This window comes from Harpia harpyja, chromosome 18 (genome assembly GCF_026419915.1).
Source record: "Harpia harpyja isolate bHarHar1 chromosome 18, bHarHar1 primary haplotype, whole genome shotgun sequence".
NCBI lineage: Eukaryota > Metazoa > Chordata > Aves > Accipitriformes > Accipitridae > Harpia > Harpia harpyja.
Genome location: NC_068957.1, coordinates 13,127,463 through 13,148,535, shown reverse-complemented (window position 1 = coordinate 13,148,535; position 21,073 = coordinate 13,127,463). Strand labels below are relative to the sequence as shown.

General features: G+C 57.3%; 1 protein-coding gene across 3 annotated transcripts; it reads left to right on the top strand.

The window, feature by feature from the left end:
* The first annotated feature begins 271 nt into the window (after positions 1 to 271).
* MPP1 (MAGUK p55 scaffold protein 1) lies at positions 272 to 20,899 on the top strand. Of its 3 annotated transcripts, XM_052813288.1 has the most exons (12): positions 274 to 516; positions 7,224 to 7,367; positions 7,714 to 7,792; positions 8,809 to 8,894; positions 10,137 to 10,205; positions 14,039 to 14,235; positions 14,520 to 14,626; positions 15,540 to 15,620; positions 16,244 to 16,324; positions 16,805 to 17,007; positions 17,636 to 17,710; positions 19,522 to 20,899. In XM_052813288.1, exons 1-12 carry the CDS (start codon positions 415 to 417, stop codon positions 19,696 to 19,698), a joined length of 1,401 nt encoding a protein of 466 aa, XP_052669248.1. In that variant the 5' UTR covers positions 274 to 414; the 3' UTR covers positions 19,699 to 20,899. The 3 variants fall into 3 exon arrangements, with proteins under 3 accessions (XP_052669249.1, XP_052669250.1, XP_052669248.1); XM_052813289.1 differs by lacking the exon at positions 10,137 to 10,205 and having other exon boundaries at positions 272 to 516; XM_052813290.1 differs by lacking the exon at positions 16,244 to 16,324 and having other exon boundaries at positions 272 to 516.
* Positions 20,900 to 21,073: the final 174 nt, after the last annotated feature.

Genomic DNA, 21,073 nt, shown 5'->3' with positions numbered 1-21,073 from the left:
GATGGGGACACTGTTTCACGGGGGAAAAGACCCCACGCGGGCAGCGAGGCGAGGCTCTGATTGGCAGCAGGCGGTGCTGATGTGCCGTCTGTGCGGCGACGCCGTGCCCCATTCCCGCCACTTCTGGGACCACCCGCCGGCCGCCGGCCGCCCGGCAGCTGCCCGCAGCAAGCGACGGTGGCCCAACGAGTCCGCAGCACCCGTGCGCCGGCGCGGGGCCGGCCCCGGCCCCGGCCCGCCCCCGGCCGCCTGGCTCCGCCCGGCGCCGCGAGGCCTGCCCGCCCGCAGGCCTCCCCTCGCTGCCACACGGGCGGAGCGTGCGGCTGGCCCGCGCCGCTGCTGGAGCCGGGGCCGGGGCGCTCTGCTGGAGCCAGCGGAACCGGCTGCAGCTGCTGGCGGCGGATCGGCGGCGGGATGACCCTCAAGTCGGGGCGCAGCGCCAGCGCCGGCAGCATGCGGACGGCGCTCTCCGACCTCTACCTGGAGCACCTCCTGCAGAACCGGGCCAAGCCCGAGGTGAGCGGCGGCTGGAGGGCAGCGCCGCCCTCCAGCCCCGATCCGCCCCCGCGGCGGCCCCGGCACCCCCAAGGAGAGCGCGCCTGTGCCCCCCCGGCCCCCTTCCCCGCCGAGGCCGGGCAGGGAGCCCCGGAGTGCCCCCCCTTCCGCGCGAGCCCTTAGCCCAGCACCCTGCACCCAGCTCTGGCCCGGCACAGAGCCCCCGGGGGTCCACCTCCATCCCGCCCCTCCCGCACACGCAGCGGGGAGCAGGGCCTCTAAGGCAGAGACCTTACGGCGGGAAGGAGGTGGGCGTCCAGGTACGTGCCCTGTGTGTGCCACTGCCGGTCCCCAACACCCCAGGAGCAGGGCTTCTCGCTGGGGAACGGGAGGCGCTTTGGGGGAATGGCCAGTCAGCGTGGCCGGCACAGCATGGCCCGGCAGGGAAGAAGGAGGTGGGTGCAGGGGAGGAAGGCTTCAGCATCCTGCCACGGAGGAGCTTGTGCTTGTTTTGCTGCAAAGTTGTAGCTGGTCTGAACTGGAACTGCCTGTCACATGAGCTGATTCAGCTGCTGAGCAATCTCCAGGTCCGCAGCATGGGCTGGAGGGGTGGTGGTGGTGGTGGGTCTCAGCCCCAGAGAAGGAGGATGCAATCAGCCCTTCTCACACCTACTCCGGGGCAGGGAGTGGGCTGGGGGGGCGCATGCATCCCACCTCCAGTGGAAGGAGAGCAGGCTGCACTAGCCGTCTCGGTTCTGCTGGCAGGGCTCCTTCCCCAGCTGGTGTCATCTGGGGTAGCTTGGGTGCAGCCGGGAACAGGTCAACAGTTCCTGGTGCTAAGCAGCTGGTGCTTTTCTCCCAGCAGAGATTTTCAACTTTGAACAGGAGTCCCTGACGAAGCCATGGCATAACATGCCTGGGCTGAGGTTTCCAGGTTTCCTTGCAGCTGTGGGGAGCCTCTGAGAGCAGGGAGGAAATTTCCCTGAAGTGCTGTCCTTGGCCCGTCCACCACACAAAAGAGGCTTGTCAGATCTGTCCCACACTAGTTTGTGCGCTTTTTATGGCTCAACTCTGGTAGAGTGCTTTAAAAAAAAAGAAAAAGGCTTTTAAAGCAAAGTGCTTGGATCAGGCAGCTGCTGTGAGGAGCTCTCCCATCCCTCTGCCTGCAGGATCCAGGCAGAGGACCTGCCTGACCACAGGCAGAGCAGGGATAAATTGCCAGTGGCAGCAAGGCATGGAAAATGCAGGAGCTGGCCTACAGCTCCCTGGCATTATGGTATATTTATTCCACTAGGGGTAAAGAGAGAGATGGCAAACCGGGATCTGCCTGGGGCCTTTTAAGAGGAGCTCTGTAAGGCTGGCACCCAACTGGCATTACATGTCCTGAGCTTTCCAGTCGCTCACGTGCTCGTCTCTGTGTCGCGTGCATGCAGAGATGGTGGTGGCCCAGGGTGGCTGTGGGCCCCTCTGTGGGACAGTAGGGACATTGCCCAGCAGCAGCTCTTGGGAGGGGTGCTGGGTCCAGCTGGCTGCTGCTTGGCTGGAGTCAAACAGGGTGGCCGGGATGTTCTCTTCCCCATTTCCTCTGGCAAAGCCACATGCTGGAAATGCTGTCCTGTGTTCCTCCCATGGTGGCAGGGCATGCAAACCCTCGGCAAGTGGAAGCTGTGTCATTGCTAGAAAACAAGCCAAAGTGGAGGAAGCCACTTTCTGTCTTCCCTTGAGCCCCACCACATGCCTGCATATCTTTTCCTTATCTCCCAAGTTGCAAATACAGATTTACCAAAGAGGTGTGGGCTTTATTCCCAGCTGTGTACCTGGTTGGCAGGGTGACCTTGGGCATGTCCTCTTATCGGCCATGACTCAGTTCCCCAGCTGTAAAATAGGCAGCAAATGTGACCTTTGAGAGTCCGGTGGAGAAAAGGAGGGTACTTCTGGAGAGAGCTGAGCCTAAGGGTGCAGAGGGGACACTGTGCTTCCCTGTGGTCAGCAGATCCCAGCATCCAACTGGTGCCAGCTCCAGAGCAGACTGAGGCCACAGTCCCCAGGGACCAAATCCTGAAATGACTGCGCGCAAAACCAGTGGTTGAAAGCTGAGCAAAACTTTTGGGCTTTACCAAAATGAAGTGGGGAGGGCTGGTTCCAACTTTTTCATCTCAAATGCATTTTGCAGCGTTCCAGTCTGTAACAGCTGCAGGGAAAAAGCCATTTTGAAGGGCTTGTTCTGGAAGGTGGGGATGGAGCAGTTGGGCAGCTCCTCAAGATTTCTTCTGTAAGTGTTGTGGTTTTACTGACTCTCCCTTGGAGGTGACCGGTTTCACAGACACATCTGGAAGGCTGCGTCAGCCTTTCCTGGTGGGAAGATGGTGCCTCAGCAAAACTGACTGTGCTCCCTTGAAAATCTGGCCCTTCTCCATTGCAGCACTCCATGATCTGGAGTCAGTGCGAGGGCATGCAGAGCCAGCGGCATCTTCTGGCCTCCACGGCTGCTTGTATCTCTATTTCTCAGTTCCCCTTCCCACTGCGACTTGTTGGTGTTGCCGGGCCTTTTCCCAGCATCAGCAATGTAATCCTGTTTGGTTTAAATGTTTGTTTGTTTGTTTTAAAAAACTGGATCATGTTGCTGGAAGGGGTCTTGGGTGAGGTTGCTCCTGCAGTTGTGCTGGCAGACCTGAGAAGGCAGTAGCCCCTGGCAGAAGGCAGGGATGAATTACTTCTAAATGTGCACATGGCTGTTGCTCCCCAGCCTGCTGGAGCAGCCCAAAAGCAACTCCCAAGCTCAATTTTCTTTTTTTGCTAGTTTGCTCTTTTTACACATTGCTGTGTTTTTTAAGCTGTACTGAGACCATGATGCACACATCTGCCGGACAGTGAGCTTGGAGCACTAGAGGGCCAGAGGAGATGTTGCTGGGCCAGGACATCTCTACACCAAGCAGTGCCCCAGCCTCCCTGCACACACCTACAGTGATTATAATGTGAGGGGTGATGATTCCTGGAGGGAGCTGGGATTTTGTTGCTCACTGTGGGCAGCGGAGCATGTCTCCCTGCCAGCTGAGAGGGCAGTCCTGGGGGATCCCAGCTCCAGGGTTCCCTCCTGCCTCCGAGCTGCTGTACTTTGGGGGCCCGCTTTGCAAAGCCAGCATCATCTGACCTTTCTCCATGTGCTCACCAGGGAGCCCTGCTCTTCCAAGGCTACCTGATACTGAAGTCTCTTGGTTAGAGCAGCAAGGAGAGCCCAGGAACCAAACCACCGAACGTGCCCTTTGCACTATGGTGCTGCTTTCCCCAAGTGCTGCTTCAGCCTCCTGCAAACAAGCTGCCCAGTTAATGTTTGATTTGCCCAGTGACGTGCAGCCCAGCTGAGCCAGCACAGTAGCAGGAGCAACCCTGGCAGATGACGCTGACCTGCCAGGGGACAGGACACCAAGCCCTGGGGTCCTCGCCGGGGATTAATCCACACTCACTGAGTTCCCTGGTGGCAAACACTGCCCAGGGTGCTGGTGCCCTTCCCTCTGCCCCAGGATACAGGGCAGGCAGCAGTCTGGGGTCTTGAGCAAAATGCAAGCAGGGGGCTGGGGTGCACCTCTTTGACCCGTGGAACTGGTGTCTCCTCTGCACATTGCCACCTGGAGCAGGATTTGTGTGTGAGGATTTGTACCCTCAGCAGCCAGCTGCAAGGCACCCGTAGGGTTCGGCCCTGCCCAGAACCCAGCAGCCCTATTGCACAGCTCAGCCCCCCAAACTCCTCATCCCATGTCTGCCCCAAGGCTGGCTCCAGTGGTGACCAAGCCCAGGGCTGTGCAGAACTGGCAGTGGCTGGTGGCCACGGAGCCGGCTGTTAGCAGCACTCGCAGATGTTTCCTGTGGAGCAGCGCATAAGTAGCAGTGTCTGGCCCGCTGCCAGCATGCCTCAAAAGGCTCTTGAGGTCACAAGCTACACCACGCCAAGCCGGCCAAGAGTGTGGCGGCTGCCAGGAGAGTGCAGGGTAGGCAGTCCTGTCGGCCAGCTCACATGCATGGAGCATGAGAGCCATGCACATCTCCTGTCTCTGGCTTCTGGATGCCCAACACTGGGGCTGGAATCTGCCACCCTGTGGGTCCTGGTCCTCCTCGTGAGCTGGGTGCTTTCCCATCCCCATCCACTGGCTGCCCAGTGCAGTCAGCAAAAGCCCACACCATCCCAGCGTGGCTCTGTTTGGGGCAGAGGGAGTTGCCGGAGGACCCTGCTGGGTTCAGAGCTGCCATCAAGTGCTGGTGGCCATCTCCAGGCACAGCAGAGAGTCTCTGGTGACAAGGCTTGCTCTCTGGGAGTCACCAGGGTGACGCTGGTGCTGCGTCAGCGTCGAGGGCTGGGTGTTTTCTCCAGCTCTCAGCAAAAAGCAAAGGTCAGGGCTGGGAGGCTCAGCTAGTGGGGATGGTGGGGACAGCAGGGATGGGAACTTCCAGCACCTGGAGCAGACTGTGCTGTGTCCTGGGTCACTGGACTCTGCTGAGCCTAGAGGTTTGAAGCTGGAGATTGCACGGTGTAACACTTTCCCAAGGCATGACCAAGATAAGTGTGATCTGTGCTGACTCAACCACCACATGGGCACTTTGGCCTCGGACAGGGCTGGAGAAGTTCCTCATCCTCTTCCTCCTCCCACCCGCTCGGCAGAGCTGGGACAGCCGGCAGAGCACCGAGAGCCAGCTCTAGGCACCCGCACTGCTGGATCTGTCCCTCTGCCCTGTGAATGGCATGGTAGCAGCATGCCCTGCTGGGGCTGGCAAGTCAGGCTGGGGTGCTGCGAGTTGCTCTTCCTTCCACCCGTGAGTCCTTGGCCTGGGTGCTGCTCTGGGCTGGGATTCAGCTTCCTCCTTCACGTTTAAGCCGTTGGCAGCCGGAGCCCACGCAGTTGCCTTTTTCCTCTGAGGAGGAGGTTGGTTGGCTCTCTTAGAAGTAGTTGGCTTAAAAATAAATCGCACATCTTCCCTGTTGCTGCAGCATGGGCACACACCTCCCTGCACCCTTCCTGCCCCAGCCCGGCCCCGCCAGCACCCTTTCGTTGAGGCTGCGACAGTGCCCATGCCTCGATGCTGATCTGTCCCTCTCTGCCAGCACCTCTCCCACTGGCCTGGCTAGTCCTGGCTCTGCTGCCCCTGCCTTCAGCTCCCTCCCTGCTTTGGGCTGTTGTGCAGGGCTGGACCGCTGTCTAAGCCTGGCAGCACTCCAGCACATCCCTACCAAAGCTAATGTTGTTGTGCTTTAGTGCTGTGCTGCACCCCACCAGCAAATGCTCTTCACCCCGTTTGCACCTGCACAAACCTCCCCATGGCCTGGCTGGATCTTGCTGCTTGGTGGCATGGGGCTGCACCCTCCTCCACACTGGGTCGGGTGCCTGTGGTGGGTGAGAGCAAGCTGGGGTGGCAGGGTCAGGCTGCCGCTTCCCCAGCCACTGGCACGGAGCCCTGGAGCCCGGCAGTCAGTCAGGTGTTGGCAAGTCAGCATGCAGTGGGGAGAGGTTTTGGCTCTGGCTGGCTGGGCATGGTGTGCCGTGTTGCTGATGCAGGACTAAAGTCAGCAAGGACCTTGCTGGGTGTCCCCACAGGTTTGCTGGCTGTGGCTCCCAACCCAGGTGTTGCTGGGAGTGAGGGTGCAAGCTGCGAACTGGGCAGCAAAGCTGGCAGCCTGGTGTAGAGCGGGGCAGCCAGGAGGGTTTGCCATGCCTAGCAGGCTGGTGTGGGGATTTGAGTGTGCTGACAAGGTGGGCAGGGGCTGCAGATCAAAGCTGGCCTAGGTTTTGCTAGGCCAGCACCAATTTGGGAGAGGCTCAAGGGAAGTCCACTGGACTTGGCACCAAACCGGCACGTCTGCAAGCTGTGCAGAGTCGTTGCCCAGCGTGCCCGAGGGGTTGAACAGGACTGCACCAGGCTTTCTCAGACTGGGAGGTGGCAGCTCACTTTGCAGTGTCCCTGCAGTATGACAGGGTGGGTTTGGAGGTCTCTGCCTGGGACCCCATGCACCCTCCACCTGCCCTGGTGCCAGCGCCTGCTGGAGATGAAGAACAGAGGTTTCCCCGTGGCTGAAAGCCCCTGCTTGGCCTCCCAGTACTGGCCAGCATGAACTGGCCTGGAGCTGGGAGCTGGGGAGGGGAATGGGGAGTTTCTGGCTGGTTTGGGAGCACATTGCCTTCAGTGCCTGGATGTGGACATGGCTCTGCACTGTGTCGGTTGCCCATTGATGTAGATGAAGAAAGGTTGAACTTGCACACTGAGCAAGAGCAGAGCCTGGCCCCAGTTCTCAGGGATGAGTCCCAAACTGCTCCGTTCACTTGGTGAAGCTGTCCTTGGCTTTATGCTCTGCAACAAGCCAGCTGTGGGTCAAGCGCTGCTGCGACACACAAATAGTGTTTGGGACTTGTTGCTGCAGAAGATGACCAGCTGTGGACTCCTTTGGCTTCTGCTACCTGTAGCTTTTCCAAAGTTGTCTTACCTCCTGTGTTTCCCAGGCTGGAGAACTGCAGATCAAGCCCACATCCACATCTTCAAGGGTGAAGCTCTTTCGCTCTTTTTCTTTTCTTGCTCTTACTGTCCTTTCTTCCACCCCGTGGGTCTCTCCTCCCTCTGTGCCCCACCTGCACCCCAGGCACCCTAACACGGTGGAGTAGCTCAGCCCCAGAGCGGGGAGCCAGCACTCCCAGGCCCCATTCAGGTAGAGCCCCTAAACCGTGGTCTTTGTTTTGCCCCGACAGGCCATCACTCAGTCCCTGAACACCATGACTGAGGACATTTATACCAATGGCTCAGCGACTCTGGGCAGCCCCTCCCACAGCAACGGCCGTGAGGTGCGGAAGATACGCCTCATCCAGTTTGAGAAGGTCACGGAGGAGCCCATGGTGAGAGCTGGCAAGATCCCAAAGCCTGGTGGCACCCAAGGGGGTGGAGGGGCAGGTAGATCTATGCCAGTGGGCTGGCCTCAGGGGGAGCAGGAGATTGCTGGAGACCTTGGCCACGGGAAGAAGGTGCTGGATCCTGCCTCCTGTCTGGGGACCTGGAGCGAGCCCCATCAAAGAGTGGTGACGCTTGTGCCAAGAGGAGCTGCAGCAGGCTGAGCTGGCCAAGCAGGGGGCTTCCCCCCAGCCGCTGCACAGCCCACCGTGGACATGGGCCTGGAGAGGACTTTGCTCAGAGCACAGGAGCTCTCCCCTCCAGTGAGCAGTCACAGATTTTCCTGTCTTCCAGGGAATCACGCTGAAGCTCAACGACAAGCAGAGCTGCATGGTGGCCAGGATCTTCCACGGGGGCATGATTCACAGACAAGGTAACAAGGCCCTCATAGAGGCAGTGTATGGGGTGCACGTCTGCAGCTCATTTCTTTCTGTGCAGAGATGAGGCAGCCCCCCAGCACTGCTGGCTTTCCCCTGTGATGTGGACATCTGTGTCTGTTCCTCCACTAGGAATATGTCAGGAACTCAGGACTCACTGATCTTGCTGCATGGTTGTCATGTTACTATACTGGAGGCTTTAGGGAGAAATGAAGGGTTGGGGGAAGGGCTCTTCCAAAAAGGAACTGGAGACCATCTGTCTCTGTCTCATGATGGGGTCACTGTAACAAGAGATGGATCATACCCCAGAGACTGCAGGGAAAGCTCTTCCAATTCCTAAAGTGCACAGGTGGGACAGGCTTGCTGTGGATTGGCTCTGCAGACCAAAAGAAGATGCCAAAAGAAATGAATAGGTGCTATTTTCTGGTTTTGGGTCCTGCCAAGGGGGCATGGAAATGAGATGTTCTGTTCTTAGAAGAGGCCCCTTTTCCAGCCTTGGATCTAAGTGGAAAGTCTGAGCTTACCCCTGGCAAAATAACCCAGGAGCCATTCCAATAATGCTACTGGAGGCTGATTTATAACAGTATATCTGAGGCTGTAATCTGGCTGGGTATATAAACTGAAAACACACAAAGTCAGGAATACTTGTGTTAAGGGCCCTGTAAGGAGGCTGTCATTTGGCTTCAGGTGAGGTACTTGGGGTTGTACCTGAAACAGGTGCTTTGACTAGTCTAAAGTGCTGAAGGACACATGGTGGAAAGCAACCTGATGATCTTCAGACTGGATGAAGTGTGTATATTGGGTGGAGTGGGAAGAATTCATTCCCCTTGTTCTTTGGTCCCATGTGCTTAGGTGACATGTGTGGCTCTGCAAGCATTGCCCAGGCAAACACCACAGTGTCCTGGCCACAGCTTGCCCAGGGGGTCGGGAGGCTGGTGGAGCTGTGTAGTTTGGGTTTGGTGAGCAGCTCTTGTTCAGTCCTGCATTTTCATGTTTCTCCCATTGCTGGCAGGCTCCCTTCATGTGGGTGATGAAATCATAGAAATCAATGGGCAGAGTGTGAGCAACCACTCAGTTGACCAGCTGCAGAAGATGCTGGTAGGTATTTGTGTTTGGCAGGGCTGTTCCCCAGGAAGGACCCATTTGGCCTGCAGATGTGCATGCTGGCTGAACATTCACCCCGCTCCTAGATACCAGACCCAACACACAGCTGCCTGCAGCAGTGTGATGTGGCAGGAGCAAGGGCCGCTGTGCCGTAATACGGCCAAATGCCAGATCTATGTACGCAGCCTTGGTGGTCTGTGCTTGCTGCTTGTTTCTGGCCTCCTGAGAGCAGCAGCGAAGGCTGTTGGCTGGGTCCTGACATGTGCTTGATGGGTGTGGGGCTTGGAAACCACTTCTGCTTGCCAAGGCTGGTGTGCAGCTCCAGCCCAGGGGCTAGCTGCTCTTGCAGACCTGAGCTGCTCCTGCAGGTCACCTTGGTGCCATTTTCCTGCTGCTGAGGTCATGGTGATCCTGCCAGGCCCTTGCTAGGGAGAGCTTTAGACAGAGTCTCAGACCTGCCTTGGGTTCTCACACTAAGGCCATTCTGGTCCATGCCCAGCATGTGGGACCTGGCTGGAGGGAGGTGGTGGTGGTGCTAAGGACATCCACCAGCAGCCTCAACAGGAGGCCTGGCCCTGCTGCAGTGCCATGGTCCTCTCCTGCTTGGTGGCAGGACATCCCTGCTCCAGACAGCAGGACCAAGGAGGAGCTTGTCTTTTTCTGCTTCCTGAGAAGGGCAGTTGGCCCAGGAGGCCCCTCGAAGCCTCCAAATGTGGTTGTCCCCACAGGACCACGTAGGTCTTGTGAAGCACGTGGGGCAACAGTGCATCTGGCCTGTGGCAGGCAAGGGAGTGCTGTGCCTCTGATGTCACCAGGAGGGCAGGAGCGAGAAGCCAGCATGGAGAGGACAGATGAGGGGACCTGGCAGAACCAGCCTCTCCTCCCAGGCTCCTCACTGGGGCAGCCAGGCCGGAGACGATACAGATCTCCATGTTTGTTCCAGTGATGCTTAGCAGTGCCCACAGCCAGTCCCTTGTGGGGGTGCTGGTGTACCCCCATGGGGATGGAACAAGCATGGCAAAGCTATGCTGCCACAGCTCTTAGCCCAGCCCCAGCAGAGCTGTTTCTGGCCAGGCTGTGGTGTCCCCAAGCATCACAGCATGGTTGGGAGCATCCAGGACGCTTGCCTTTGCAGGTCCTGGCACTCAGCAGCTCCCTACACAGGTTGCTGCTGTCAGGCTGCCTCCAGGCATCACCTCCTCCAACTCTTCTTTCTCCCCTTCCTTTGTTCACTAGAAAGAAACCAAGGGGATGGTCTCAATAAAAGTCATTCCCAACCAACAAAGCCGCCTCCCTGCTCTCCAGGTAAGTGCAGCCTCCAGACCTGTGGGCTGTGCCGGGACACGGTTGTGGGGCCGGGTGGGGCCAGAGCAAACCATGAGGGACCAGCGCTGGGGAGAGAGCTGTGCTGAGCCAGGGGAAGGACAAGGGGATGGCTGCCCAGTCACTTTGCCTGAGCTGCTGGAGGATGAAGGGACCTGTCCTGTGCTTACGTCACTGCAGACGAGCAGATTTTGGCCCTGTGTGGATGTATTTACCCAATGTGTATGTAGGAACATGCGCCTGGGATGCCTGAGCCACAGTGGCACGTGTGCAGTGTTTGGTGATGGGAAAGCAGCGGCATGTGCACACCAGGAAGCGTGAGAGAGTTTCCTGCCACCTTCAGAGCCACGGCCATTAGAACCACATCCCCGTTACAGGGCCACAGCAGCACCTCCAGGTGCAGCACCAGGCTCTCGCTGCTCCCTGCCGTCATTGATGCCCAGTGCATCAGCCGCAAGAAGGGTGACGTAGGTCCAGATGCTGCCGGCATGCTTGTGAGCAGCAAGTGGGAGGAAGGAAGTGGTGAGGGAGAGGAAGGCAGCTCCTTGCACCTGCTGCCACTGCCAGGGTGGGGGTGACGTGCTGTGGCAGGGGGTGACACCTGCCTGGCTTTGCCTTTGGAGTCCTGCTGTGGCCAAAATACTCGGGATAGTGGGGAGGGCTGGCTCCTCTGCCAAGACTTCAGTGCGTGGTGGCTGGGATGCTGTCCTATCTCTGGGTGCAGGAACCAACCCAGCGCTGTGGATAGGCAGGAGTGGGAGGGGAGCTCAGAGACAGAGGGTGGGGGTGGATGGTGCTGGGCTGGGGGAGCCCATGTCACCCTCCTTCCTTACCCAGAGAAGCTGAAGTCTCTGAACATGGTGGCAAGTGAAAACTGTCTCTGATTCTTGCTCAGCCCATGCTGTCCCCATTCCAGCTCAACCAGCCTTGCACATGTTTGTTTATTAAACAGTGGCCCATGTCTGCCCTTCCCTGCTGTCCATCTGCTCTCCCTGGCCTGACCCAGCCAGCTCCAATCGGCCAGGCCAGCTCAGTGCCAGGGGGGGAAAAGTTACCTCAGAAAAAGAACATAGTTGCTGGCTTGCCCAAGGGTGGCTGTGGGCTCAGGAAAGGACACAGGGTCAAACTCCTTCCCAGCAACAGTTGTCCTTCCTCTTCCTGTCTCCAGGGCCGTGGGGCTGTCTGCTCCCCAGAAACACAACTCACGGGCTGCCCGTGTCTCTTGCTTGTTGCAGTCCACTGCCGAGAATGGACTTTTGATTTTGTTTAAACTCCTGGATCCACATGATCACCGTCATTTCAGGGCCTGGCAGGCAGGATGGTGCAGATCCTGGCATCACGATGACCCCCTGCCCTGGCTTGCCCCACAGCCTGGCAGCCAGCCATTTTGAGGCCAACTGAGTGTCTCTTGGGGCAGGTCTGCTTGGGAGGATCTTAATGAGAAGAAGCACTGAGCACTCAGGGCTCTCGAGGTCACCTCCAGCCTGTTCCCAGGCTCAAACTGCAGCCTTTTGACTTTAAAGACCAGGGCTTCTCATGCTGGAGCCTGCTCAGTACCTGGGCTTCTAGCCCCGGAGAGGTGGCTGGCAGCAGGCAAGCAACTAAATAGCTTGCATTTGGAGCTGGCCCTTTGCAGTCTGTGGGTGGTGCCTGGAGCTGTCTAATGCTAATTCCTAATTGGTGTAAGAGAAGGTCTTTCCAAAAGTGACCTAGCTATGTCTGGTTTGGGGTATCAGGGCTGAGAAGCGGGAGCAGGGGGCTCCAGGAAGGCGCCTGGGCAGTGCTTGCTGTATGACCCGTGTGTGTTTGTGTTGATGACCAGCTTCCTGGTGCCAGAGAGTGCTTTCAAAGCAAGCATCAGTCCTCATACTGAAAGGAGATTCCACTCTTGTTGTCTTCCATTGTGAGAGATCTCATGTCACAGCTTGATCCATATGCTCTGCTTTTCTGGCAGTGAAAGAGAACCATGTTTGTGTCCTGCTGGCCCTGTGCCTCCGGCAGCACTGCTGAAGGAGGACATGCTGTGGGAAATTGTTTTGATGTGGAACAATGACAGCATGGTCTACCCTACCCAGGGAGCATGATTTTCCAGGCCCTGCCTACCACATCTGAGGACAGGACATAGGCATCAGCCCACATGAATCCTTTTGCCTGCTTGCTACGTGCTGTGTTTCTGGGATAAATAACTTGATGGGGTTGTACTTGGGGAAAGCCTGCATTAGAACAAGAATGAGGCTGATTCTGATGGTGCTGCTTCCCCTGTAGAAGGATCTCCTGCTGATGACACAACTGCTGGGCAGCCCTTCAGGCACACTGCTGGCTCAGGGCCCAGCACCCTCCTGAGTGATCACAGAAGTCTCAAACAACAGGAACCACCCATGACTTGTGGGAGAGCCTGCAGGACTTTGCACCATGACTGGGGTCTCCCAGCAGCCTCAGGCCCACAGGACAAAAAAACCCCAGGAGGGTAACAAAGGCAATGTGAGGTTTGTGCTTAGCCACAGCCTTACTTTGTTCCCTAAACCCTGCCTTTCACTCCCCATCCTCCATACCCTGCCTTGGCTTTGCCCCCACCCTAGTCCTGACCTGGTCCTGATCTTGCCAGTAGCACTGGCCAGAGACAAATTGCAGCTGCATCAGCATTTTAGATGAGAAACTGTTCATCCAGGCACTGAGAGCAAGCAGCAGTGCAGAAAGCGCTGGGTGCACATGCGTGGTCTGCCCTCCTCCTGGGGATAGGTGACTCTTATCCATCCTGTTGCTCTCTGATGGTCTGTTCTTCCTGAACAGGCTTCCTGGAAAACAAGGTCTGTGTGCGAAAGCCACATGCTGTTTCTTTCCTGACCTTGCAAAGACGTTTGGGGGGCAGCAAGAGCCCAGAGGCGCCCAGCTGCCTGCTGGCTTCAGGAGGCCTTGAGGCCAGGGGAAGGCAGCAGGGTGGGCTGCCCCAGTGGGAGCAGGTGCTGTAGACTCCCTCCAAAAAGCTGAGTGAGCAGAAGGGAGAGGGAAAGGCTGCTCTGTCATGCTTTCCTGGTTCCCAGGACTTACCCATCCCCAGGAGGGTGGCACAGTGGCCTGGGAAGCAGCAGCAGCTCCTTTCCAGTTGCAGCTGTGATGAACATAACATTGCAAGAGTAGTTGATGCTGAAGAGGCCAGACACAGGCAGGGATGGACATGACACCGCAGCCTTGGCTCCCCAAAGGCCCCGTGCCACTCAGGGGAGTGTCTGCTGCTGGGGAGAGGCCAAGGTACAGCTGAGACGTGGCCTTTCCTGGGGTCCCCAGGACATGGGATTGCAGGGTGCACCATTGCGATGGCTCCTCTCTGCTCATCCCATTGCAGACCCCAATTGCTGTGCACCCTGTTGGTCCAGGTAGTGGGACTCATCTCTGGCTGGCTCAGCTCACCAGCACTGTGCAGCACATGTGGGACTGCAGGAGGGGCTACATGTCAGGGTTCGAGCACCAGCTGTGGGGCATGCAGGCCTGCCTCGAGGCAGCAGCATTTCACTGGCTCCCAATAGGGCCAAGATGTTGTCCTCCTCCCTCCCTCCCTCACCCACCAGCATGTCTCACTGCAGCTCCATGCCCAAGAGCTTCCCCCAAGGCTTTGTGCATCTCCTTTCTCCCTACCTGGCCTTGTGAGGCCTGGAAAGCAGCAGGGACTGGGGTCCCTCCTGGAGCAGGGACCTTGTGCCTGGAGCCAGCTCTGCAATCACTGCCAGGGGATGCAATGTGGGGTCGGCAGCTAGACACAACCAAGTTTAGCCACCCTGCATGGCCATGCTGACTCCAGCCTGCTCTCTTGTTTGCAGATGTTCATGAGGGCGCAGTTTGACTACGACCCCAAAAAAGACAACCTAATCCCCTGCAAGGAAGCAGGGCTGAAGTTTCAGACCGGCGATGTGATTCAAATCATAAACAAGGATGACAGCAACTGGTGGCAGGGCCGGGTGGAGGGGTCCTGCACCGAGTCGGCAGGACTCATCCCTTCTCCGGAGCTGCAGGAGTGGTAGGTCCCTGGATTTGGCCAGAAGGGCTGGATTGGGAGTGGAGGCGGGAGCAGTGACCATGTGCTACCAGGAGTGTGACTGTGTTGGTTAACACCAGCGTTACTGCTACGAAAAGGAGGCAAATGTCCCCTTCATTCCCCTTCATCTGCCACAGAGTGAGCCTTTACCTGTCCCAGCAGCCACCCTGCTCCTCTTGCCCTTGCATGTCTGAGGGACAATCCCACTGCTCTCCCAGGTCTTGGGGTAACAGCTGGACCATGGTGGTGTCCTCCTCTCTCGGCAGGCGCGTGGCGAGCATCACCCAATCCAGTCAGAGTGAATCCCCGAGCTGTAGCCCATTTGGGAAGAAGAAGAAGTGCAAAGATAAATACCTGGCCAAGCACAGCTCAAGTAAGTGTGAGCAGGGCAAAGGGCTCCATCCCCAGCCCTGGCCACCACTCCTGCCTCTGGGCAGAGGCAGGTCTGTCCTCCATGGGAGTCAGACAAAACGGCCCACCTGTGTTGGCAGTGGGACCTCTGGAAGATACCCCACAGCTGTCAGCTTTTTTGAGTCCCTTCTCCAAAGTCCTCATACCCCTCAGGTGGACACAGCTGTGTACCCATGCAGCTGTGTAGTGCACAAGGCTGGGGCCAGCTCATGCAGGAGCCAGGCACTGAGCTCCCATACTCTCCTGCAGTGACAAGCCCTGGCACTCCTGGCCCCGAGCTCCTTGGGACGTCAGGCTCCCAGGCCTCAAACCTTGCAAGCTGCTGCATGCAGGGCAGGTGGTGGCCTTGCTGCTGCTCAGCAATAAGGGAGCAGCCTGAACTGCTCCCCACAGCTGCCAAGCCGTGTCCCTGGTGGGGCAGGGAGCCTGCCCCTCAGTCGCCCATGCAAATGCCTCATGCTAAGCATGCCCTGGGCCAGCAAACATAGGTGCCTGAGGACATCCTGGCTCCTAGCCCAGACTGCAGCTCCAACCAGCAACAAACATGGCTGTAAATCAGGAAGATAAATAAAGCTCCACCAGCAAAAAGCTCCCTGCAGCATCCTGCCCCATGTCCTACTGTCCTGAGCAGAATTACTGAGCAAGAGCAGCCCTGGCTTCTCCTTCGGCAGCTGCTGGTCCAGGACTCCAGCACCCCCTCTGCACCTCACATGCTGCTTGCTGCTGAGGCCAAACAGGGACAAGCTCCCAGCCCAGTCCTGATCACTCCCTCCATTATGCCCAAGGACCTGGCTGTGGTCCAACATGCATGCAGTCCTGCTGCTGTGGCCGAGCCAGCTCTGACCATTTGCTGTCTTGTTTCTCCTCCACCCCAGTTTTTGACCAGCTGGATGTGGTTTCATATGAGGAGGTGGTGAGGCTGCCTGCCTTCAAGAGGAAGACTCTGGTGCTTATCGGTAGGTCCTGCCCCAGGCATCCTCCACAGCACAGGGGCTGTGTGTGGTAGGTCCCCGGGGGGGAAACAGGACTGGACAGGGGCTAGAGCAGTGCTGCCCTTCAAAACCTAGTAAGCTCTGGGGAGTATTTCTTCTGCCTGCAGCAGTCACCAAGCAGGCTGACCTCCTCCATGCAGCATTGTGCATAGTCTGGCCACCTGCACTGTGATGCTGAGGTAGCGTTAATTCAGGAGTTTCCAGCTCCTAAGTATCTTTATGGATAATTTTTATTAAAAGCAGCTGTGGTCTGCACAGCTGCACCAAAGCAAGCACTCCCAAGCTGTGGGTGCTGAGCACTTGTCGGTGGACGCCATGGGCATAGGCAGCCCACATGGCCCAGCTGTGGTGGCTGCTCAGCAGGCACAGGTCCTGTCTCCAGCTGGGGCTGGAGGTGAGTACACCCAGGGCAGAGAGGGCCTCTGTGAGGGCTGGAAGACACCATGGACCAGCTCAGAAAGCAGATCCTGGGCAAGGCCCCAGGAGCTCTGCACCTTTCCTCAGATGCAAAGCTGCAGAGGGGCCCCAGCATCTCCTACGAGGCTTCTCTGAGCCCAGCTCCAGCATCCATCCCTCCTTCTCTGCAGGGGCCAGTGGTGTGGGCCGTAGCCACATCAAGAACGCTCTGCTCAGCAACAACCCAGAGAAGTTCATGTACCCACCCCCATGTAAGTACCCAGCCAGGGTGAAGGGCACAGCACAGGACACGTTTCCTCTCACCTCCTTGAGCCGGGACCTTCTGACAGCAGATGGGAGATGGGGAGATGTTCCTCCAGCGCCACCAAGCCCCTGATGTCAGAGACCACCACAGAGGGCACTGTAGGACCTCCCTCCCTGCTGTCCCACAGGCTGAACCTACCCACAGATGGCTGCAGGGCTGCTACCACCCACACTGCAGAGACACCTCACTCTACATATCCCAGTGGCTCTCCTCAGGCTGGCCAAGTTCCCTACTTCTCCCAAGCAGGAGGGAGTTGAAAGGGAATTAGTACAGCCTAGTCCTGAGGTACACAGGTCCTCCATGCCCTAGCCCCATGCTCAGAAAGGGGAGGCAAGACACCCAGGTCACCCAGAACAGAGGCTGTCTGCTCCGCTCTGTTCCCCAGTCCTTCTGGGGGCCAGCACTCACCATCTCCCTCCCTCCCCAGACACCACACGCCCCCAGAAGAAGAATGAGGTGGATGGGAAGGACTACTACTTTGTGTCTACTGAGGAGATGACCCGGGACATCTCGGCCAACGAGTTCCTGGAGTTTGGAAGCTACCAGGGAAACATGTTTGGCACCAAGTTTGAAACAGTGCACAAGATCCACCAGCAGGACAAAGTCGCTATTTTGGACATTGAACCCCAGGTAGTGAGCAGGGGAGGGGGTGGGTAGGATGGGGGCTGCCACAGATTGAGCTACCTGTGTGCTGGCTGTAACTGTCCCTGCCTTCCCTGTTGCACTGCCCACCTGCCCTTCCCAAAGGAAAAAGCCAGGGAGTGCTGGAGTGCCATTTCCATTCCCAAGACACAAGAGCAGTGAGGGTATTCCACGTCACAGCAAGACCAGGGCCAGGCTGCTGTGGGGGTGCAGGGCCAGCACAGGCCCCACACAGGGACCCTTTCCCCTCTCCAACACCAAGCATCTGGGTGCTGCTTTGCAAAGAGACAGTTGTGTCCAGTAGCCAGCCCAGAGTGGGGCTGGTGATGCCCTAATGTCCTGCTCCATGAGATGCAGGGGAAGCCATGCTGGAACTCCTGCTCCAGCTTTGCCAAACTGTCCCCACATCACCCAACTACACCCAGGCTCAGGAGTCCACCCAGAGAGCCCACGGACCCAGACTAGGGGTGGCCCCTTTAGCCCACCACTGCATCAAGTGCACCATCACATCCTGGCTGGGGGGCAGCATGGGGTAGTGGGGGACAGCAGCCAGCCAGCTGCACTTGCTCCCACCCTGAGGAATGGCCACACTCTAACTACACCCCTCTCTCCACAGACCCTGAAGATCATCCGCACGGCTGAGCTCTCCCCATTCATAGTCTTCATTGCCCCAACAGACAAGGCAGAGCAGGTGGGTGGCAGGGCACCGAGGCTGTCTCCCTCTGGCCAGGCTTGCCTGCCTATGGCAGGGAGGGCAGGGAGCCTGCTCCAGCAGCCCAGGACTCTCTCCCTGCTTCACATCAGCTTCTTCCTGTCTGCATTGATTTTTGTGGTCCAGGAGAGCAGAGCAACTTCCTCAGGCCAGACTTGAGAAACAGGAATTGGCAATTCCTGCAGCTGTAAACTCTCTCCCAGATTGACACTGCCCAGCAACCATCATCCCTGCAGCATAATCAGCTGCTAACATGGAGTAGGGAGCACAGCCCAGCACCCAGGGCCATTTCCAGCTGCAGCAGTGCTGCAGAGCAGGAACATTTATCCTGCCATCAGCAATGCAAATGGGACACACAAAGAGCAGCTCCTTTCATTCTTTGCCTCAAGATGCTCATCCCTCCAAAATTAGGATGACAGCAGCACTGATGACACAGTTAACTCGCACAGCACCAAGCACCGCAAGGCTGGCAGCCACACACTGCTATTTCCCGGGAAGCCCCCCAACACAGGGAGCAGTGCTGCCTACCCTGCCCTGCTGCAGCCTGCAACCCCTGAGGGCTCACCTCCACAGGGAGACGGGAAGCAATGGGGAAGCAGGGAAATCCATAGAGCTGTGCTTCTCCTGGACTCATGGCCAGCCACCTCTTCCAACCTATTAATTTGGGGTTCACAAAGCTTAAGATACAGATACTTATGCAACCTTCAGAGCAAGCACTACACAGGCATTTAGAGCCATGTTAACCTGCAGAGGATTGTAAACCCAGATGCAGCAGGCTGGGGAGGGGGGGAAGGGGGGCCAGTGTCAGGGCAGAAAGGGCAGTTAGGCAGCCTGCTGCCCCCACCTCCATGCCCCATCACCCACCACTGCCTCCAGAGGAATTAAGTCCTGCCGCAGTGGGCAGGGCCAGCTCTGCTGGTGCAAGCACTATATATAGCTAGCTGCCGCAGCTCAGGGAACTGCTTACTAGAAGGCATGCAGCAGAGCCAAAATGTGACCCAGCAGAGCTCACATGACCCAGGCAAACTGCTTATTGCTCTCCCCTCTCCAACCCCAAGAGCTGCCGGGCAAGACACAGCAGAGCTGCAGTGAGAACAGCACCCCAAGCTCATGCCCCATCCCACCCCCAGCACTGAAGCATGGAGCCACCTGCATTTCAAGCTCCATTAGGGAGCTATGTGAAAATCGGTCTGGACTTTGCTGTTGAGGGCACAGCTGCCCGCAGGGACACACTCCCAGGATGCCCCTGCTAGCTGGGGAGCTGCGCAGGACAGCAAAATTGGCAGGAGGGAGCAAGCAGCTTACTTTTACTATGAAGAAATTTAACTCTTATCCCAGCCCAAACCAGTAGAGAGGCTGGTACAGCACTGCCAGCAGGGAGAGACCATCCTGCGGGGATCCTACCTTGAAACCAGCCTTAGGCCTTGAGCTGGCTATACTGCATAGTGTAGTAAAGAGCAGCCTGCTGCTCAGTGAACATTCTCCTCCCAGGGAGCTGCCGCAAAGCATTTTGAAGATAAATACGAGACCAAGCAGGTCTGGCCTCACTTAGCAGGTAACCTGATGCTCCCAGCATTGCATAAAAGTCCAGCAAAACCCCCAGACACACAGTCCCAAAGATCACACAACAGCTCCTAGCTTGTCAGACAAGCTGCAGGGATGCGCTGTGCTCTGATAGTTAGCAACCACTTGAGTTGGTTTTGGTGGTGGGAGGGAATTTGCCTGTTGGGGTGGGCTGTGAAATTCCCCTCCTCCCCAGCCTCCTGAGCACTCTCTCCCATTTCTTGCAGTCAGAGGCTTTGCAGCAGCTCCGGAAGGATTCAGAGAGCATCCGGAGCCGATATGCACACTACTTTGACCTCTCACTGGTCAACAACGGGGTGGAAGAAAGCCTCCAGCTGCTGCAGGAAGCCTTTGAGCAGGCCTGCAGCTCTCCGCAGTGGGTGCCTGTCTCCTGGGTCTACTGAGAAGGCATCTGACCCCAGCCGCTTCCCATCAACCATCCTGCAGCCATGGGGAGAAACCTTCTCTTTAGCTCCCACACACAACCCAGCACAACTCCCCTCCTCTGCTGCTTCACAGACATGGTCTCAATTGGTTGACACACATGGACACACACAGAGTCTCCGGATCCCCTCTCCCAGGAGAATGCAGGTCAGGGGCTGCCCAGGGGATGGCCACCTCCCTCGGCACTGCAGTGCAGCACTAAGTGGCTACAGCAGAGCCCAGGGCACCCCATTAGCTCAGAGGACGGCTCCCCACCTCACCGGGCAAGGGAAAGCACAGTCCTGCTGTAGTACCCAGCCAATCTTCTCTGCATCAGTCCCAAGGGAAGTGGTAGAGCAGGGCCTTTCCAGGCAGATGTCCCCTGCTATCATGGGAGTGCACACTGTGCCACAAACACCTTGAAAGCCTGGATGGTGTCTGCAAGGCTTCAAGGATGCCCACAGCTTAGGAGGTTTTGCACAGACCATGCCAGAGCTCCTACATCCAAGGATTTCCCCTCACAAATGGGGAAAAGCAGAAAAAGGCAAGCATGGATTTGACAAAGGTGGCATGCTCTATGCCACGCCCAGGCAGGTCTCACCCTGCGTTCTGACCTTGGGAGTTCCGATTCACCCTGTGCAACTGTAGTTGTAAAAACTCACTGTATTTAAATTCTCACTGTCCAGCTTGGATTGTTATTGCCTGGCCAGAGAAACTCCGCAGCAGCCGAGAAGTCCCACAGATCAAACCCCAGAGGGACAGTTCAATGGGTAAATTGGATCCAGCTACAATTATCTGTTGCATGCAGTAGAAACAGTGTCTCTACAAAGATCATCCAGGCATGCCTTCCAGAGTCTAGGGTGTCTCACACATTGTATGCAAACATAAAAGCCACCCAAACAAAGGGGTTCTTTCTTCTGCAGGAGTGTACTGACACATAAGCCCCACCATGACCATGTCCCAGAAAGCACCACCATGCCTCCCGGGGAAAATGTAGCCATCATTTAGGTGAAAATCTCATTTGTGTTCAGCAGTCAGCTAGGGAAAGGGCAACGGGGTTAAGAAGTCTTGTGCAATTTTTTAAGGATGCCAAAAATAAAATCTGTTGATGTGCAATAGGGACCTTCGTTCTGATCCACTACAGGGAAACAATGAGCAGCAATAAACATATGCTGAAACATTGCTGTGACTGATGTTTTGCCTCTTAAGCTGAGCACTTGCTCACAGCTGAAGTCTGCTCCCACCTCTCTGACTCTAACACTCAAGGTTCAGCAGGCCAGGGCCAAACAGTCCCTCCAGCCACCATCAGACCTCTCCAGAAGCTCACTTCAGCACAGGCAAAGGAGGAAAGAGAAC

Bases quoted from the DNA above. Each gene is read 5' to 3' on its own strand.
- MPP1 (XM_052813288.1), top strand. From the start codon at position 415: ATGACCCTCAAGTCGGGGCGCAGCGCCAGCGCCGGCAGCATGCGGACG. The intron at 7,368-7,713 runs GTGAGAGCTGGC...CCTGTCTTCCAG, and splicing joins AGGTCACGGAGGAGCCCATG to GGAATCACGCTGAAGCTCAA. The intron at 15,621-16,243 runs GTAGGTCCTGCC...CCTTCTCTGCAG, and splicing joins GAAGACTCTGGTGCTTATCG to GGGCCAGTGGTGTGGGCCGT.